Source organism: Electrona antarctica (genome assembly GCF_951216825.1).
Source record: "Electrona antarctica genome assembly, chromosome: 15".
NCBI classification, from domain to species: Eukaryota; Metazoa; Chordata; class Actinopteri; order Myctophiformes; family Myctophidae; genus Electrona; species Electrona antarctica.
Genome location: NC_136796.1, coordinates 17,602,859 through 17,622,757, shown reverse-complemented (window position 1 = coordinate 17,622,757; position 19,899 = coordinate 17,602,859). Strand labels below are relative to the sequence as shown.

Below are 19,899 nucleotides of genomic sequence, written 5' to 3'. Positions count from 1 at the left end.
ACCTGAACCTGTTGTTCGTTCCCACACTGTTAGGAAGTAGGTCAATGTTGAGAGTGAGACGAGATCACAGGGAACCAGTTTTTAGATACTAACCAATTTATTAATGAATCAATGGTTTTTGATTACACACAATTTATTTTTGCATACACACATGAACCTGTTCATCTGTAATACTCATGTAGAGTAGATACTGTAAATCTATGACTAGTTAGGTAAGTGTAGTTACATGATATGAGATCACAAGAAACCAGTCTTAGATGGGAAACTATTCAACTTGAAACAAGGACCACCGGACCACTCAAGTGGTCCTTGTTTCAAGCTCAATGCAGGTTCCTCATCTAATCTGGTTTCATTCACAACTTGTCTGGGGAAAACCGAGTCAAATTGAATAATTTAAAGTGAATACATCAATTTACATGGACCGTGGGAAAATGGACACTCCTGCTTCCTTCCTTGGTCATGCTTTGTTTTGAGAGCACTGAGAATGTTTGAACTTGAAAATGTCAGTTTTGTTTGCACTCTTCTTTGAGGTGCCAGCCTGTGCCTATAGTCGGTTGTGGCAAGTTTTGTTCAAGGTGTTTTTTGTTTTAGTTATGTAGCATTTTAATTTGCCTCCAAGCAAAGCGAATTCCCCACGCATTCCAATGCACTTGCAGCTACTTGTTTCAGCAGGTACCTTAGCGCAGCTATTTAGTAGAAGCACGCCCCATAGAACAACAGAGGTACTGAGGTGTGTGTGTGTGTGTGTGTGTGAGTGTGTGTGTGTGTGTGTGTGTGTGACTGTACCTGTGAGGGCCAAATGTCCCCACAAGTATAGTAATTTGAGAAATACAGTAGACATTGTGAGGACTCTTTTTCTGGTCCTCACAAGATAGATGCTAGTTTTATGCTAAAGGAAAGTTAGGAGTTAGAATTACACTTTGGAAAAGATTCTAAGTTGGGGTTAATGTTATGCCTCATTTACATTTATACATAGTTGTACATAGTATTTGGCTGGTGTCCTGCACCAAATACATGTTACATGTGACTGGGGTTGTCCCGATCCGATCACGTGATCTGACATCAGGGCCGATCACATCATTTTCAAATGATCGGGAATCTGATCGGAAGCAAAAAAAACATGATTCGGACATCCGTAGTTATCAATATTATATACATATCAAGATATTAGACTGGATATTGTCTGTGATTTTGTACTATTGTGACTGTGATTGTGTCAGATACTCAAAATCAAACGAGGATCGGGAGCAAAAAAACGTGATTGGGACATCCCTAACTTCGACATGTTGTGACTCCGGAGCTTGTAAATCTGCTGTTTTCAGTTTAGGGTTAAAAATGGCATTCATGAAATTGCCTATGACGTCGATGTCCTCACAACTGTAGTAATACAAACATGTGTGTGTGTAGAAGAAAGTCAAACACAGCTGCTGCTTTATTGTATTGACTCTAGAATGTCTAGATAGACCCCATCGAAATCGGCTCAGTTGTTATATTGTGGTTTATATACAAATTAACTTACATTCCTCAGATGCCTTCCTTAGAACTGGTGTCTGTGTGTTTATACACACAGACACCAGTATGTGTGTTCTACAGTAACAGGATGGAATCAATCTATTCTAAGAACTAAAAAACATCGCTAGGATGCAACTGGGACGTATTCTCAGTGATGTATCCCAAGGTCCTCGGGGTTTCGGGTCTTCCAACATCATACCCCTCACTCGGGTGACCCAGCCGGGGTGATCAAGTCCCGACTTACGTCCCAGTAGCTACCCTCGATCAGTCCCTTAGGGAAAAACCAGGGACCAGGGATCAATTCTGATCTATATTACAAATCGTTGCTGGCGGGCAGATAACTATTATTTACATTTTGACTTTTTTTTTCTTGTTTTCTTTTTTTGTAAATTAATGCCCTAAGTTGACCATACTACAGCACCACACAAGCATCAAAAGTAGCAGATTCACAAGCTTAAAATACGTGCGACACGTTTCCGAGCTTGTCGATCGGCTACATTTGATGGTTTTGAATTTGAATCCTGAAATGTAACAGTTTTGGACGTGATGAGGTTCAACCTGACAGAGACGAAATACTCTTACATATAGGTTATTGATTTGTATAAAGACCATAGGGAATGTTTGAGAGAAATTCAAAAACACAGGCAGGCCACCATGTATCAACACAGGTTTACTGTTAATTCCCTTTTTGTTTTTGCACAGTCTCAATGTAGTTCAAGTTGTCACAGGAAAGGGAAGAAGTATAGAGATAGAACAAGATTGCGGAACAAGTTCCATTAACATTTTTCTGCGTGTGCTTGTATAAGTTGGTGACAAATACAACCTCTTGATAGAAAGAAATAACACAGAAAACAAGGATTCCTGATATGTATAGAGTTAAAAATGCATCTGCATACTGATACTGTATACAAGCAAGTCAGATATTGCAGATATTCATGGCAAGCATTAGCGGTAGCTAATACAGTAGATACTGCTTTCAGCAAAACAATAAATCTCAACATTTACACCAGCAGTTCTGAAAGTGGTCCTGGAGTGGATTCCAGGGGGTCGCCAGCTAAATGAATGAATACAAAGGTTAAACAAAAAACACTTTAATAACCCTATACATTAGCTAATTGAAAATAACCAATATACAAGCTCACAATGTGTCGGAGAACGACACTTTGTGAGCTTGTTTTACAAAAAAAATCTAACGGCACAAATGTTGTATTTCCAGAAGGTGGTCCACCCACGGCCAAAATTCAAATACGTATCAATGTATGTCCTTGACATGAAAAGGTTTGAGAACTTCTGATATAGATAGCTGAATGCAGCTATGTGGGTCTTCAATTGAGAGAGAATGTAGAGGCTGTGTTGTCACTGTCCTATTACAGGCCTGGTGATGACAGCCGGCTCATTGAGACCTTTAGATGCTGCTATTTTCCCAAAACAAACCCCAACTTGCTTCTTTGTTTAGAGAATGCCAGGCCTGCAGAATGGAGCCTGTACAATGGATGATTGTATCCACCCCCCACTCCAACCCATCCCGTCCTGCAGTACTCTGTCTTTTTGTCCCGGGTGTGTATTGAGCTCCATTAATGAGCTCTTTGGGGTGTGCTGAATGAATAAGCAGGGCTGGTTGTCTATTATGCATTGCATAATGAGTGCTATGCCTGCTTGTGTACGTGTTGTCTAAATAATTTTCTAATCTCTACCTACGAGTGAGACAACCACTTAAGCCAGGGGTGTCAAACGTAATAAGTCTTAAGTCATATACTGCTGTCAGGCAGAAGTACTAATATCTCGTATTCCCTTCTTGTCGTTTTTGCATTTCAAGGACTCCTACAGTGATGTAAATAGGTTTTCAATGTAATGAGTCCCGGGATGCAGGGATGGTCTTTTGGATGAGGGACATTTGATGAGTCTCACTTCAACGACGTTAGGAGTCATACTTTTGACATTTTTACAAATTGCAGCATTTAACTCCCATTTCATTTTATATGGTTATAATGTGGTTATTTTCATGTAGAAAACAGAAGAAGAAATTATATAAAGATAGCAAAATAAAGTAGAATAAATAACTGTACAGTAGTAGAGTAGTGCATCCCATGGATGCAGAGGTCGTAAACTGTGTTTTGGGATGCAAAATGCACCCTATTTTAATCTCTGCTCCTATAGAATGTTTTTATCACATCTTCATCTTCCAACCTGTATGTAGGATAGTGACTCACCGACTTTGGTTCCCACAAAAACAAGTCTTTTTTTGGTCCCATTTCCGAACCCACTTTTGGGGTTCTGAACCAATTAATGCAGTGTAACACTCTGAAAACAGAACCGGTTCAACCTCGGTGGAAAACGGGCCAGGTCCAGGGACATTCTTGACAGCGTTCCAAATGGATGGATTGTTAAAGGGATATTTTACATTAAAAAATAGTTTGGGTAATTTTATCATCTACTCTATTCTCTATTGTGAACACCCCAGATAAACCAATGTAACTTCAAACTCCATTTTAACCATAAGTTGCTCGATACTGAATTGAGAAACTTAAAAACTGTGTTCACAAAAGCCTGAGTAGATGATAAAATGACAGTTTTTTTTAAAGTGAAATGTCCCTTTAACAGGTCTGTAATCTTGAGTTGAGAGTGTACAAATGGAACCAGATATGGACCCGTAAGGTTCCATCTGTACGCTCTTGTCTCTATCGGAGTCCTTGAAATGTAAAGGTTTGAGAACCAATCCACTGACTGACTAGTCAATATCCAATTGCGTATGAGCTACCGGTGCTATGCAAGTAATGCAGGGTGGAGGTCTTGTCCTGTCTGGCGTGCACTCTTTCCAGCCGGTGCACCGCTGTGATCATTTTGCATTATAGTGAGTTCAGGTAAAGGGCACAATCGTGAGGTTGTTGTTACTTTTTCTAAGCAAATCTGAAACTGGGGAGGGGAATAGAATGTAGAGGTCTAATTCAAAAGTTATGTTTTATGCACGCATCCATCCATATGTTTCTGTGCAGGGCGAAGACCACATGATGAGAAGAAAGCAGAGCCTCCACATTTGTTTTACTATGCAGACAGCATACTGACTGAGTTTGGACAAGACATTGTTGTTTATTTTGCTGTTTGCTTGTTCGCATAGCATAGCTATTTGGAGCATCCAGCTATTTGTGCAGACCGTTATTTCATATTTGAGTGGTGGTTACCAAACCTTCTAGCTCGAGATGGACCCAAAAGAGAAATTTGATGTCTCCCTGGGCCCGGCGACAGAAACTAGTGAAAATACAAGCTTGAACTAATTGATGAGAACCTTTTGATAAAAGAAGAAAATAATTATATGCGTCAATAGTGATTCATACAAATGTGGGTCCTCCTGACCCACGTTTTGGGAACCACTGTATTGGAGGAATCTGCTGGGTCAATTTGTCATAGTGGCAGATTTATGCAAATCAGTCTTCCTCCTGACTAACATATTCGTAAATTCAAAGAATATAGGCCATGGCAATTCGTCGTCTGAAAAATAAATAAATTCGTTTTCTGTCAGTGTGCGGGCTAGATGCACTTTTACCATTTTAAATGTACAGTGGACACCAATGTACATGAAAGGTAATAGGTATGCCGCGTCTCATTCACTTGCATTGTAATGAAAGTACATAAATGTCATGGCCCGATCACCCTACCAAACCTGAATATCTGGCTTCCTTTTAGCCGCGTATGTCTTTGTGCTGCACTCTGCTCTTATAAGAGAGAGTCATGTCAGGGTACTGAATGAAAGTCGAACGTGAACATGGAAACCAGACCTGGTCAAAAAGCTAGTGGACGTTGACTGACTCAGCCTTTGAACATTCAGTGAAATTGTGTCAGGACCAGGTGTGTTTGTATTGCTAATATAGTAAAATTTGAGAAATAGACATTGCAAGAACAATTTTCCTGTTCCTCGCAAGAGACATGGTTGTTTTTATGGTTAAAGCAAGATTTGCACTACTGTTTGGCTTAGAGTTAGGATTAGACATTTAGAGGTTAAATGTTTAGGGGTTAGGTTTGTAGGGTTTGGAGTTATGTCAGATTTTTCATTTTTGTTAGCCAACTAACTCCTATAACTAAATAAATAGCCAATTTAGATAGCAAATCTACAAGCTCACCAAGCGGTCATGCTGCAATGTGTTGAGAACTCGTAGATCTGCTAAATCAAGGCTCAAAATGTGTGTGTGTGTGTGTGTGTGTGAGAGAGAGAGACTGTGTGAGTTGTACACATAGCTTGTTGACATGGTGTCCTCAGGGCATAAACGTTGCATTGTGGGGCCAATGTCTCGGGTGCTCCAGTTTACTCTTCTTGTGTTTTGTGCTTGTACGTGTGCGTGCACAACAGTTAGGGTGTACATTAACCCTGCTCTGTGTTTGCTCTCGTGGCTGGCCAGTGGGCTTGTTGTTGTCTGTTGTTACTTAGAATGAAATAGGGCTGCAAATATCGATTTTTCTTTTGCGATTATTCTTTCCATTAGTTTTTTGGTTCATAAATATTAGTCAAGAAGTGTGTTTTTAAGATATTTTTGTAAATTTGTTGTACATCAATGAATCGCTTAACTACTATTAAGCGTTACTTTGTCAAACAATGGTGTTGTGCAAAATAGTGAAAATCACCGATCTACAAGCTAAAAAAAACGTGCACGTTTTTCACTATTTATTAATATCTTTTTGCCTAGATCAATTATTAATCAATTTATTTCAGAAAATAGTTGTTTTCTTTGGCGGTTAATTGGCATGTTGTTGTCCTTCAGAGAACAGAGTGCCAGCCTACCTCTGCCTCCTGAAAGAAGAGCAACTAGACATCTGAGAAGTGAGCCACACTGGAGCTCACCTTTTATGCAGTGAATAATTTAACCACATCAAGCGTCCATATTCTGGGGGCGAAAATAGCTGATCTACAAGCTCACCATTGCGTCACAATGCAACACGGTGTGATCTTGTAGATCTGCTTAATTTCCCTACATTTAGTGTAACGTGATATACATGTGAACAACATTCAAAATGTTATGTGATCCATCCATCTGAATCTTTGGCAGCCGTTTAGATACTGATTTGACAAGGGGTTCAAAGATGGGTGACTGTCACTTAAAAACGCAATCTGGGAAATGAATGGTCCTCTCCCACCACATCCATAAACCTCCTCTTTGGCCTTCCTCTTCTCAGTTTACCTGGCAGCTCCATTTTCAGCATCCTTCTCCCAAGTATCCCTCATCCCTCCTCTGCACATGTCCAAATCATCTCAACCTCGCCTCCCTTTTTAAAAATCTCCAAACCTTCTGAACCCCGGCTGAGCACCCCTCTTCACACGAGTGTGATTTGTTTCACAGAATGTTCACTATATATGTTCAATATATTCGTGAGCATGAGAAATGACAGTTAATCCTGCCACTCATATTTGGAAGGTGTTTTGTTTTTATTTATTTTTTGCTTTATTTTGTATTTTTTGATCATGCGACATGCGTGTCATATCGGCAAACCTAACCTAATTCATTGGCATCATTTAGAGATGGGCCTAATCTGCAGAGCAATTCATATTATAATAATCCATTTAGCTCTTTCAGACTTTTGGGCACTATGCTGAGGTGAGTCTTCCTGTAGGGTGAATTAAAAATTCCATTCAAGCTGCCACTGCAATGTAAACACTTGTAAAGGACCAGGGGACCTTTGGTCAGACCAAACATTACAAAGTGTGAACCGATACTGGACTGGCATGATTCCCCACCCCTGTTTTGCATCATCCTGGGTTTTACCGCCCCTACAGTCTGCACAGCCAATAGCAAACGGTGGTATCTTTTGAATTCCTACTAGTAAGATCAGGGAGCAACACGTGTAGCGTCCGTTTATGCTTATCGTCATGAGTCACTTGAGTTTGGGTACTATGAACTCTCTAAGATCCCACCACTAGACTTTACTCAACAAGGCTATCTTTACCTGTAAAGTAGTGTATTGATTATTTTCTTAGCGATTGTTCTATCGATAATTCTTTCGATTAATATAATCTTTGAGAACCATGTTTCTTTTCCCTCCAGTATATTTTGTTGTTGCTGTGCAGAAACCTCCCCAGATTTCTTCCCTGTAAATTAATGCCCTACATTGCCCTTCATTATAATGTAGTGTCACAAAACGCTATTTTTACATTAGAATCCTGAAAAGTAACAGTTCTGCACACATGAGGTTTCCACCCGACAGCAGCGATATATCAACAAATACGTCTGCTAGCCTTGTCCTCATTGGAGACAACCTGAATGTGCCCAAAGACGTGCGCTCGTTCCCACAGCTGAAAGTTAACCCGGCTGATGTTAAAACCAGGAAAACGGTATTTAGAGCTGAAACCGTGCTTGACCTTGTGACCCCCATCATGTCAAGACAGGGACACTGTGTTTCCTGGAGCCTTTCAACTTACTGCTTGCTCTCTCAGGTGTATCACCTGGTGTCTGACCTGCCACGGGGGTCTTTCCACATGGCACTGTAGCAACTTAACTCTTAACTTTTCTCAACCTTTTTTCCATTTCATTGTTGGTTTCTGGGCGCCCAGAAACCTCGTATCTCCATGTTCAACTTTTTAGGATGCAATGCGATGTGTTGTGACTTGTGAGCTTGTAGATTTGCTATTTTTACTAGTATTTTTAAAATATTTTTTAAAATGATAATAATAAAAGGAATAGTTCTGGACATACAAGGTCTCCACCTGACCGGCAATGTCCACTGAGAACCCCATTTACTAAACTATTTATGTCTGGGACACCAATCTACACTGTACAATCCTCAGTGTTCATTTAATCTCTCAACTCCAGGGCTCCAGGGGTCAACTCCAGGGGTCCTAATTGGATGATCAATTTTGATTTTGATTATTAAAGTTGATTCCAATTCCATCCATGGCCCAGCAAAATATCTTTTGCACTATGCTAAATAGGACAGACTTGATGTCTGCACATTGCTTTTAGATTAATCAATGTACAATTATATCATAGCTGAGTAAGCAGACACAATCAGTTTGTCTCTGCAGCTCTCTGTGTTAGCTATTAACTAGACTGTGTCTGATTGGACTGGATAGCTCCTCATCCATTCACACTGTATCAGAGTATTCTACACTCTGTTGATGAATTGGTGTGTGTGTGTGTGTGTGTGTGTGTGTGTGTGTGTGTGTGTGTGTGTGTGTGTGTGTGTGTGTGTGTGTGTGTGTGTGTGTGTGTGTGTGTGTGTGTGTGTGTGTGTGTGTGTGTGTCACTTTGCTACAGATAATACATAAAGATATTAATTAATACATAGGCCCACTTTATACATTTTATAATTTATACACATTCTAAAGCATTTTTTATGCCTTGTTAAAAGCACTTTTGATTCATAAAATGTAACTATACAATTGCATGTGCCTCGGCTTTGTCATGGTTTCATTGAGACTTTCATTGATGGTTAAATTTTGTTTGTTTCATTCAGGAGCTGACTGGACGGGACCCTGGGATGGAAAACCGTGGTAAGATAGCTGTACTTTTAATTCAATATACTGTACCAGTGGTTCTCAAAGTGAGTTAATCGTATAGAATCAAACTTTGAGTTCAAAGGTGCTGAAAACTGTCTATATAGTATATTGTGAATGATACATTACTATATACAGTAGTTTGTTTGTGCAGTAACATGGATCTCCCTGTCTCTCCAGCATATATATATATATATATATATATATATATATATATATCAAAAAGGGAAAAACCTTCCAAGGAAGGGACTGCACACTCCAGGGAACAAAGACGGACAACTTACTGCATCAACTTATTTATTAGCAGTGCTAATAGTGCTAATAAATAAGTTGATGCAGTAAGTTGTCCGTCTTTGTTCCCTGGAGTGTGCAGTCCCTTCCTTGGAAGGTTTTTCCCTTTTTGATGTCTATGCCTGCTAACTAGACTTGCACCTCCCACGGGTCTTGTTGGATGTGCAGGAGTCCTTTTTCGTATCATTATATATATATATATATAAAACGAAATACACTCCAAGCAGTTATTTGGACAATTGTGCACAACCCAGCGCTGCAGGGCAGGCTCCCAACTCGTTAAGAGAGGAATTAATTAAACTAAGCCTGCCTGATAAACTTCATCTGGCATGATTCCAACAGTCCTCATTAACGATAAGGCAATTTAGCTTGATGCATTATGGAGCAGATTAGAGCTCAGAGTGGATTCTAAAGTGGTTGACAAAATGCTATCTCTTTGCAGTGTAGGGCAGTGGCTCTCATTTGCATGTCAAAGACCCCCAGATTGATATGTAGGCTATGTATTTTTGTCGCGGATCCCACTTGGAATTTATTTAGTGTCAAGGACCCTCAATTTTGTTGTTAAAATGTTCAATATAAATGTTTTTTTATTTTTGAGGAGCGGTAGCCCCCTCCTATATTCAGCTTTTAATGTAGATTAGTCTGGTTGTGATTGGATCTCCCTGCCCCCGAAGTTGTTTATCACCAGAGGCATTTAAAAAAATCCGTCCCAAATGCAGATTCCACACAGAGATGCCAGACTAACATCTACGGCTACTAGTACTACGCAGTGATATGAGTCTGTTCATGCCTGGCTCATTTGTTATTGCCTAGTGACTTGTTTTTTTAAATATTTTTTATTTTTTAATCACAAGAAAATGTAATTTAGGAAAACAAATCAAACTGGATTAAGACACTCCAGAAGTCATTTGATATAAACCTTCCGGGTGAAATGATTAAGCAATATCACTTTTTGTATTTTATTGTAGTGACGCGTTGTTAGTCTTTATGGGGCTATTTCGAGTTCTAATGAGCTTCTTGTCATAGTATCACCATGGGAGCAGAAAGCGGTGAGTCAGTCATTGGCCTTGGTGTTTACGTTATGGACTTGGTTTTGTTCTAAGGGGTTGGCTTAGTGTTGAAATTATGGAGTTGTAATCTTAAGGGATTGGCTGTGTGATAAAACCCAGTGTTTCTCCCAAGTGTGTGGCTTTGAGGTTAGGTTTTTTAGGCATAGTTATACTTAGATTAAGGGTAGAGTTAAGGTTTTTACTGAGGCTAAGGTTAGGGTTGGTTTAGGCATAGTTTTACAGTGTGTGTGTAACCACGCCCACCGAAGCGAAACGACAAAGAAAAAGGTCTTCCGAGGTGTTGACACAGCAGGCTATCTGATTGGGCCTCTCCCAGAGGACACACCTGTAGGTTAGTGAGGCCTCCCGGTGTTCTGTTCCCCTCTGAGACACACACACACACACACACACACACACACACACACACACACACACACACACACACACACTGCCACACACTGCCACACAGCCTCCAGTCTCATTTCAACACAGTAGATCGGAACACCGGACCTCACTCAACTCACGTGGCTCACTCACTGGATGCTGTTACTTGTTCAGTTGGTCTTCTGGTGACATCTCTGGATAAAAAAAGACCTGTAATGGCCGTACAGTCTGAACATACGAGTGAGTAAAGGAACCGTTTTCTCATTACATTACAATTCATTTTAATCTGTGGGTGAATTGACTATATAATGACTGACTAGTGAAACATCATTTGTTTGTATTCTAGTATCACACTGTGAACTGAAGTGAGATGGTGATTGATTAGTGAAGTTGTACTGTGTCTTTAACCCAATCTTGGGGCTCAAAGAGTTGATTAAAGTACTTGGTATAGGGCTATCGATGATTTTTTTCTTGTCGGTTATTCTATTGATTACTTTAATTGTACATTACGCCCTAATGAAATTATTAATTTTATGTCAACAAATCGAAGCGAAGAAAATATTAAAATTCAATTTTAATAATCCACTGAATAGGTTGCGTCACATTGTCAGCTTGTATATCTGCTATGTTCGCTATTTTCTTTAAGATATATTCTTTGGGGTCTTTCTGCATTTATTGATATATTATCAGTAGGCTGCAATGGGGAGAGAGAGCTGACACGCAGCAAAGGTCGCCGGGATCGGGAATCGAACCCGCGACACGCTGCTAGGTGGTGCCCAGATGGCTATGCCAACCACCCGTGCCACTGTTCGCTATTTTTGTTTTTTTTCAATAATCAGTTTAATAGATTCACATTTGCAGCCCTGGCCTCCAATAGGATGGACCGACAGTGCTTTTCTAAACAAGGAGGCCATAGTTCAAACAGATTAGATTGCTTGATCTTCTCATCTCTGTCTGGCTCAGTGTGACCGCACGCTTTAAAAATAAACTGTCACTTCCTCTCTAGGATTTATGCCCTTAAACTGATACGTTTCTGGCACTAAAAATGGGACGTTTGAGTCACTCAAAGGCTTTCAGAACCTTGTATTTTGGTTCTGGCTGCATGGGGGCTTAGTCATTCATGATGCTTTTCTATCTCTCGGGGGCTGTCATTTCATTTTGTATGAGGCCACCGCTGTGGTATGTTTCTCTGAGTCATCAGGTTATTTATTTATATTGTGACAGCCTTGCATGTTTGCCCAATTAAGCGGAAGGACATGATAAGACGGAAGCGAAGGAAACTGTGACAAAGTTCTGAGGCACATTTTAAGTTTCTCTCTATCTGCTACACGTTGTACTGTCTTATCTAAAAAAATACTGGTTATAAATAGTGCATTTATATAGCACCTTTATTCAAAGCGCTTTAAAATGTGCATTACATACTCCCATTCACACACCGACGGCGGAGGAAACCATCCAACCTGCTCATCGGGAGAAGTTTAAGGTTCACTGTCTCGCTCAAGGACACTTGGGCACTAACTCTGGGGTAGCCCGGATTCGAATATGGGAACCATTCGCTTCCCAAGCGGCCGCTCTACCTACTGAGCCACTGCCACCCGGTGTAGTTGTAGAACAACAAAAAAATCTTATGTATTCGGGTATGTGTAACTTGATCTCTACATTATTGTGATCTGATGATGATTGACAGCCTGTGGTCACTATTATAATGACATACCTGTCATATTCAGTGGACCGTCCCTGTCTGATGAAGGCCTTTTCAGCTGAAACGTGTTGGTACTGGTACTCGTTTTTTCGTCTTTGCCAGCCAATGATATCATGAAGTTGTCAGTGTTTTCCACAAAGGAAAGGAACTTCCATTTGTTAGCTGAAGCTCTCTATCAGGGTTTCTGTTTACTTATAATGAGCAGCCAACATCCATCTATGTGACAGTGGTTCTAATTATTTTCCATACCCCACAGTCGACCTACAGTCTCGCATTCCACGCATACCCCACTCATTTTGGGGTCTCGTGCCATAGCCCTGGTTGTACACTAGAGGGCACTGTTGTATTGTTAGCCTGCAGCTGTGTCTTTGTCAAGCAGCTTTGTTGATGCTTTGAATGTCTAGGGCTGTCATGATAACACATTCAAGTTGACCATTAATTGTCACACAAATAATTGCAAATAATTGCGATTAATGATTTCATTGTGTATTTCTTTTTTTTAATGTTTTTTTTTTTGTGGCTTTTGCCTTTTATTTTATATTTTTTATGGAGGGACAGACAGTAGGCTGACAGGAAATGGGGGAGAGAGATGTGGAGGATGACTCCCGATCCCCGTCGGGATCGGGAGTCGAACCCGCGGCACACTGCCAGACTGGATTACCAGCCAAGGTGCCTGGACCGCTGAGCCACGGCCCAGGCCATTGTGTTTATTTCTGTTTGCCTTTTAAGCTTCAAAATGCACAAGGCAGAATGCCAGATACATGATTAATAACTTAAATATACCAGTGAGACGCCTGAGGGAGAGAAGCGAGGTCGCGTGCACTGGCCATATATGGATTGTGTCTTGAGTGTACAGGGTGTGATGAGGTCAGATCAACATATGGAATGTCAGAACAGGTCAGCTCCATATATGGAGATCTAAGGGTGGCAGCGGGGGCAGTGTCTTGAGTGTACAGGGTTTGATGAGGGCCTTAATTTTTGGGCCTGTTGAGAGCTCTAGTTTTCGCCGATTGCCGGGCACGGCTGCACTAATCTCTTTGGGGTGGGCTCGTCTAGAGTTTAAATGGACAGGTATCAGTCAAAAGGGAGACATCGAAGAGGAAGGATGGATGGGGAAGGATCAACATATGGAATGTCAGAACAGGTTCATATCCATATACTAATATTGATGACATCAGGGATTTCCATATAGGGAATGTCCACCATATATAGGGACATTCCCATATTCCCCTATATGGGCTTAATATCCCTGATGATGTCATAGTGATGTCACGAGACCTGGGCACAATATATGGGGGCTTTCCCCATGTATGGGGATTTTGAGTGATGAAAAACGCCCCATGTATGGGGATTTTGAGTGACGAAAAACGCACAATTCCATTGTTAATTCAATTATGAAAACTTAATTGATTATCTCAAATAATTGCGATTAGGCAATTATGTAATACTTGTGACAAGCCTGACGTGACAAGACACCAGATTTATGCAACAACATGCTGTGAGTGAGTGTTTAAATGTTTCTTATCTAAAGACAACTTCCCGTTAAATGAATCCATGCTGCTGATTGCTTCGTGCATGTCGAACTCACAGGGACCTGTGCCGTTTAAGCTTGTTTATTGCTATTAAATGCAAATTAGGAAGAGATAAAATCTTTGTCAAAGCCTTTGGTTAAAAAAACAGGAAGTAGAACAGGAAGAATATGATGCAGCGAAAAGATAGCCTGTATCTAAACAAAAATACTGCAAAAAAGCCTAATATGATATTAGTAAAGATTCTAAAGCCCTAACCACACAAATGCAACTCCTTGCAACTCCAGGAGTTGCATTGGTGTGGTTGACCGTAAAACAGTTTTGTCCCAAGGAGTTGCAACTTGTGTGGTTTGGGCTTTACTCAACCAGGAAAAAAAACATTGTATACTCACTGTCTATTCTAAATAGATGCTATTTGCACAAGAAAAGTCTAATGATTCTGGGACTATAGTGTATATATATATAAGTCCAAAATAGATCAATGTTTAATTTTCCTACGACCTATACTTTGTCTGAAGACCATCTGTTGACGAGGCATGAGTAATGTTATGGGTCCCGTTATTCTTTTCAAAAATACATTCCCAAAAAAAAAGTAAATTTTCATGAATTGAAATTGAAAACAAATTCAATGATTTGTTTTGTAATGTCAATGAAGAAAGAAAAATCAAAAGAATGAGAAAAGAAATGTTAAGAAAATAGCCGATCTACATGCGGTGCGAAGTGTTGTGATCTTGTAAACCAGGGGCAACTTTTCTAAGAGGAGATTGCGTGCACACCTTGTAGTTGTACCTGTATTAGACCAGGTGCAGAACATCCAGGCATTGCAGGCAAGAATTAAAACATCTTTACAGTCACACTGGTGACGGTTGTATTAATGACATGAATAAAATGGTCATTCATAAAACTGTTTGGGAGCTTTAGACCTGTGTTGCGAAATCATGGATTTTATATATATCACACCTCATGACACGTCACACCACCATATATGGCTGTCAGTCCATCACACCTCGTGACACGCTCCATATATGGCCGTCTACATATATGAAGATTACGACACTGACCTCATCCAACCCTGGATAGCCATACATGGAGAAGACTGGGTCATCACCTAGATCTGCATATATGGAGCTGGCCAGCAACTCTACATCTGACCTCAAAACCTTAGATCTCCATATATGGAGCTGACCTGTTCTGATATTCCATATGTTGATCCTCCCCACGTGTCCTTCCTCTTCGATGTCTCCCTTTTGACTGATACCTGTCCATTGAAACTCTAGAGACTGTCCCACCAAAAGTTATGGGCGAGACTGAGTTCTCAACAGGCCAGACAATCAAGGCCCGGCCCCAACTGGGCCCTCATCAAACCCTGTACACTCTAGATACGCTCCATATATGGCCAGACCTCATCAAACTCTGTACACTCAAGACACTACCCCCGCTGAAACCCTTAGATCTCCATATATGGAGCTGACCTGTTCTGACATTCCATATGTTGACCTCATCAAACCCTGTAGGCCTACACGGAAGACGCGCTCCATGGACAGTACAGAATTAATTCCATATGTTGATCTGACCCTCCATGCCAAAGCGCCAGCGCTCACCCAGCATTCTACTGTCACCCAGGCAGATGTGTGCATGCGACCTCGCCCTCAGGGCGTATATATATATATATATATATATATATATATATATATATATATATATATATATATACATACATACATACAGTTGGGTGCCACCGATATTGTCCCTTATCATTTGACCCATTTAGGCCTGACCTCAAAATTTAAAAAAATCCTTCTAAATCCTCCAGTTTTCTGAAATAAATATTTTCACGATATTTCAAAAAATAGCAGACCTACAAGCTCGTAGCGCACCACTCGGTGGCGCGCTATGAGCTTGTAGATCTGCTATTTTTCAATAGCTAAATTATAACATAATGTTTAAAACACCAAAAGGGGTTCCCGCCCAAAATGGGTTAACTGTCCTTTTGCGCAGATCACGCAAACCTCAGCAAAAAGAAAAGGACAATATCGATGGCCTCCAACTGTATATATATATAGTGTGTGTATGTTTAAATGTAGGAAACAAAACAAAGGGGAAATTTCTCGTGACCCTTTTATAAAAGTACGTCTGCGACCCAAACATGGCTCGCGACCCACTGTTTAGGAGCGCTAGCCGCTAGTCCCACCCTGAGTGGCATGGGAAACCACAGTGTGTGCATTCTTCCTTTCCTGTTTCCCTCCTTATCTGTCACACCATGCAGGAGAAGGCCACTTTACTCCCACACACTGATTACACCAACACACTGCTTCACAAACAATGGCTCCCGACCCATTTCTAGGTCAAGTAATTATCCGCTATTTCCCCCCGCTACAATTTGTGCTTTTGAAATGATTGTTTCAAAATATTACAAAAAATAAATACATTCACGTAAAGAAATCTGAAAAGTTTCGATACATAAACATCAAATAAATCCATAACATAAATACAAATCCATAAAATTAAATAAGGGAAATAAGCTCACAGCCTGCCACAGTGTGACGTGTTGTCTCTGACTCTCTGTATGTGCGTACGTACGTGCGTGTGTACGTCTGTAATCCATGTAACTCAAATTCGACACACGCGTTCTAGTGCCCGGTGTCGAGTGTGTCGAGCCCGGTGTCGAGTCCGTCCGATAGTCGTTGTCCAGAACCAGCACAAAAGCCTCTGCCCGGGCTCTGGACCCGATCACCCCTATATTTCCATATATGGAGCTGCCCTGTTCTGACATCACAACAGTTCATATTTGGGCATGCTTGACATAGAACTCCATTATATCGGGAATAATGGGACACAGAAAGACGGATACAGAAATCTCCATATATGGGCATAAGACAGATGGGTGGAACGGGTACTGCATAGTCGGGTGGGATCTCCGATCTCCATGGATGCTCTACAGCCGGGCACCGGTCTAGTACATATAGGGCTTAACTGATTCATTCATGAAGGTTTTTTGTAAGTTTCGGTCCCAGACGGGAAACAGTTTTGGGAACCACTGCACTAAACTAACTAAACTAAGTCTCTGATACACATGATACACAAATCACTTGAGATTTATTGCACTGTATCTCATCATGTTGCTCACTGATGTCGTCTGTTGATGGTTGATGCAGCTGACGAAAAAATTGATACAGTACGTCTACCATGGCCTTTTACGCCGCAGCCTTCCATGCCCCTGTCTGTGCAGTGCGATCCACTGGGATTTTCTGCAAGATTAAACATTCAGCCTACGGTTCTGGTCTGTGTCAGTTCAGTGCACTCTCCACAGTACTGCTAATGCCCAGGATGAAAGCACATAAGCCTTCCGCGGACCGTTTGTTATGGAGAAGTCACTGAAATATTGTGTCTGTGTCTTCGATGCTGGACTGTTAACTGAAACTTGTTCAAAGGAACTACTGAGATTTCTTTTACTACTTGAACCTTACTACCATATCCATATTCTGGGGGGGGACGTTAGCCAAAAATAGCAGATCATCAAGCTCACAACGTGTCACGCATTGTGAGCTTGTTGATCGTCTATTTTTAGCTATGAGATTTGGTGTGGAGGGGGTCCAAGTACCGAGCCAACTCTGGTCCAGTTTACTAAGTCTAGACTAGCACTGGGAAAGTGTTGTGAGTATGATGCAGCTAAAATTGTTTAAACGGATCTACTGTATACATGAGAACAGAACAAAACAGAAGCAGATATACAGCAATAGAACAGTAACAAATCTAGAACATAGACCGGCTTGTGCATATAGATATATTCTGGGGTGAATATTTGGTGACAATATCTGATCTACAAGCTCACAAATCACATTGTGAGCTTGCGTAGACAAGCTATTTCCTCAGAGGATAAGTAGAGGGCAAAAAATAGGGGGCCTGACATTGACCCCGAGGAACCTGGTGAACTACAGTATTTATATACAAGGTTTAAGTTGTTAGAGTCATCTCTCAGCACTTAGTGGTTAAAACAAATAAAAGCCTGTTTCGCAGAATGATAGCTACTCGCTGCGTCGCTTTAAACCTGTATGGCCAAGTATGTAAACAAAGCTTACATGCTAACAGTGCTGTTAAGTTTACTCATGCATGCATGTACCAAGAAGCTATGGTTCCTGACAAGTGTCACCAGACACCTCTGTAACGTCACTTCCTCCCCCCCCGCCCCCGGGTGCACTTGAGCACCGCCCAGCGCCGTCTCACCTTGCCCCCGTGTCTCGGGTTTCCTCTCTCCGTTTAGACCCCTCCCCCTTGCCCTTCTTCTGGGAGTCGGCCTGTGTGTGCGTGCGTGCGTAAGTGGGCCTGTGTGAAGCCAGGAACCACGGCATTGGCTAAACCCCTCCACACCGGTTGACCAGGCCCACGGACACTTGTTGCAGCTCTCACCGGCTGTGCACTTTGCCCCTGAAAAAAATGTTTGCCCTGAAGGAATGACAGGCATCTGAGACTGGCCCTTTTTGCCTTATTGCCCTACCTTATTTATGAAGACAGACAGGCAGACATGCAGGAAGGGTGGGACTTAGAGAGAGAGAGAGAGAGAGAGAGAGAGCAAAACACACACAAGCTGAAGGGAGGAAGAGGGGGGGGGGGGGGGGGGGGGGGTGAGAGCGAGAGTACAGACAGCCGGGGAGAGACCAAACGAACGAAGCACACAGTGAGCAGGCAGTTCAGTGTTGGGTTACAGGAGTTCTAACGCTACTTGGAGAGAGAGAGAGAGGAGAGGAGTTAAGGCGCCTTCAGTTCTCCTTCCTCTCCCCGTAGCCTTGCTTCCCCGCTGCGGGGCCTCCCCTCAGGAGAGGTAGGGGCCTGGCAGGGCAGGCAGGCAGGCTGGCAGCGGGGACAGGGGCAGCGCTAGTAGCATGGGACAAAACGTCAGCGCGGAGAGAGCCGTCCAGCAACCTGCACCACACAAACACCTAAACCACACGGGTGAGTCTGCTGCTCCACGGCCCTCCACACGCAGGGCTGAACGCATTCATAATAATAACGAGAGCCGGGTTTTTCAATGACTGCAGTCGGTCATGTATACCTGTGTTGTTCGCGTAGGGAGGGACCAGTCAGCTGACTGTAGACGCAAACTACACAGGTATGACACATGCCTGTGTTGATGGCACAGAAGTGAACGGTCATACTGTGTTGTCCGCGTACAGACGGCCTGTCAGCCTGTGTTGTTGCCTTTGAAGCGAGTGAGTTGTGTGTGTGTGTGTGTGTGTGGGGGGGGGGGGGGGGGGACTGGCGGTTGGTGGTTTGTGTGGCGGATACCTGAGCAGGTGTTTTCATATAAAAGAGACGAGAGCGAGGCGGGCGGGAAGAAGGTGGCAGGCACAGACAGGTGGAAGGAAGAAAGAATGCAGACCGGGCTGATGGAATGTGGTGATTGTGAAACATCTACCCCACGTAGCCCCACATATACTGGCTCTCTGTGTGTGTGTGTGTGTGTGTGTGTGTGTGTGTGTGTGTGTGTTGCACATAACTCTTACCTCCCACTTCTGTACGGGGAGATGTGGGTGCCTGGCACCATGCAACTGCTCACAACATGTGTGGATGTATCTATTCTTTATCATACAGTATGTTGGAAAAGGATGAGGTCATATTGGTTGTTTGTTGTTTACCCAAGCCCCCGTCTGTCTCCTTAGTCTAACAGAGAGAACAAACTATAAACCTGTTTTTAAGTGTGCGTGTGTAAACCTTGAGTTTGGAGAGACACATACACACTCGCACACAAATACTGTACACACACACACCTACATGCTGCTTATTATGCGAAATGCTTAACAGACAAAAGACAGCATAGCAAGTGGATTTATGGATTATGAGTTTGCAATCCACCAAGCTCTGCAACACTCAGCTTTGTTCCTGCTTGGTTTACCCTGTTAAAAAAAAGAAGAAAATGCTAAGCCACATGACACGGTTGCCATTTACAGCAGAATCTTT

General features: G+C 42.0%; 1 protein-coding gene across 3 annotated transcripts in view; it reads left to right on the top strand.

Moving 5' to 3' along the window:
* phactr4a (phosphatase and actin regulator 4a) overlaps window positions 1-19,899 on the top strand; it is a 59,449-nt gene that overhangs the window by 1,031 nt on the left and 38,519 nt on the right. For 2 of the 3 annotated variants that reach the window (XM_079523340.1, XM_079523342.1), the window contains exon 1: window positions 18,608-18,894. In XM_079523340.1, coding sequence (XP_079379466.1) covers window positions 18,825-18,894 — 70 coding nt within the window. In that variant the 5' untranslated portion in view covers window positions 18,608-18,824. Of the gene's footprint in view, window positions 1-8,949; window positions 8,987-18,607; window positions 18,895-19,899 lie in introns of those variants that run through there. The other variant, XM_079523341.1, reaches the window with a different exon arrangement.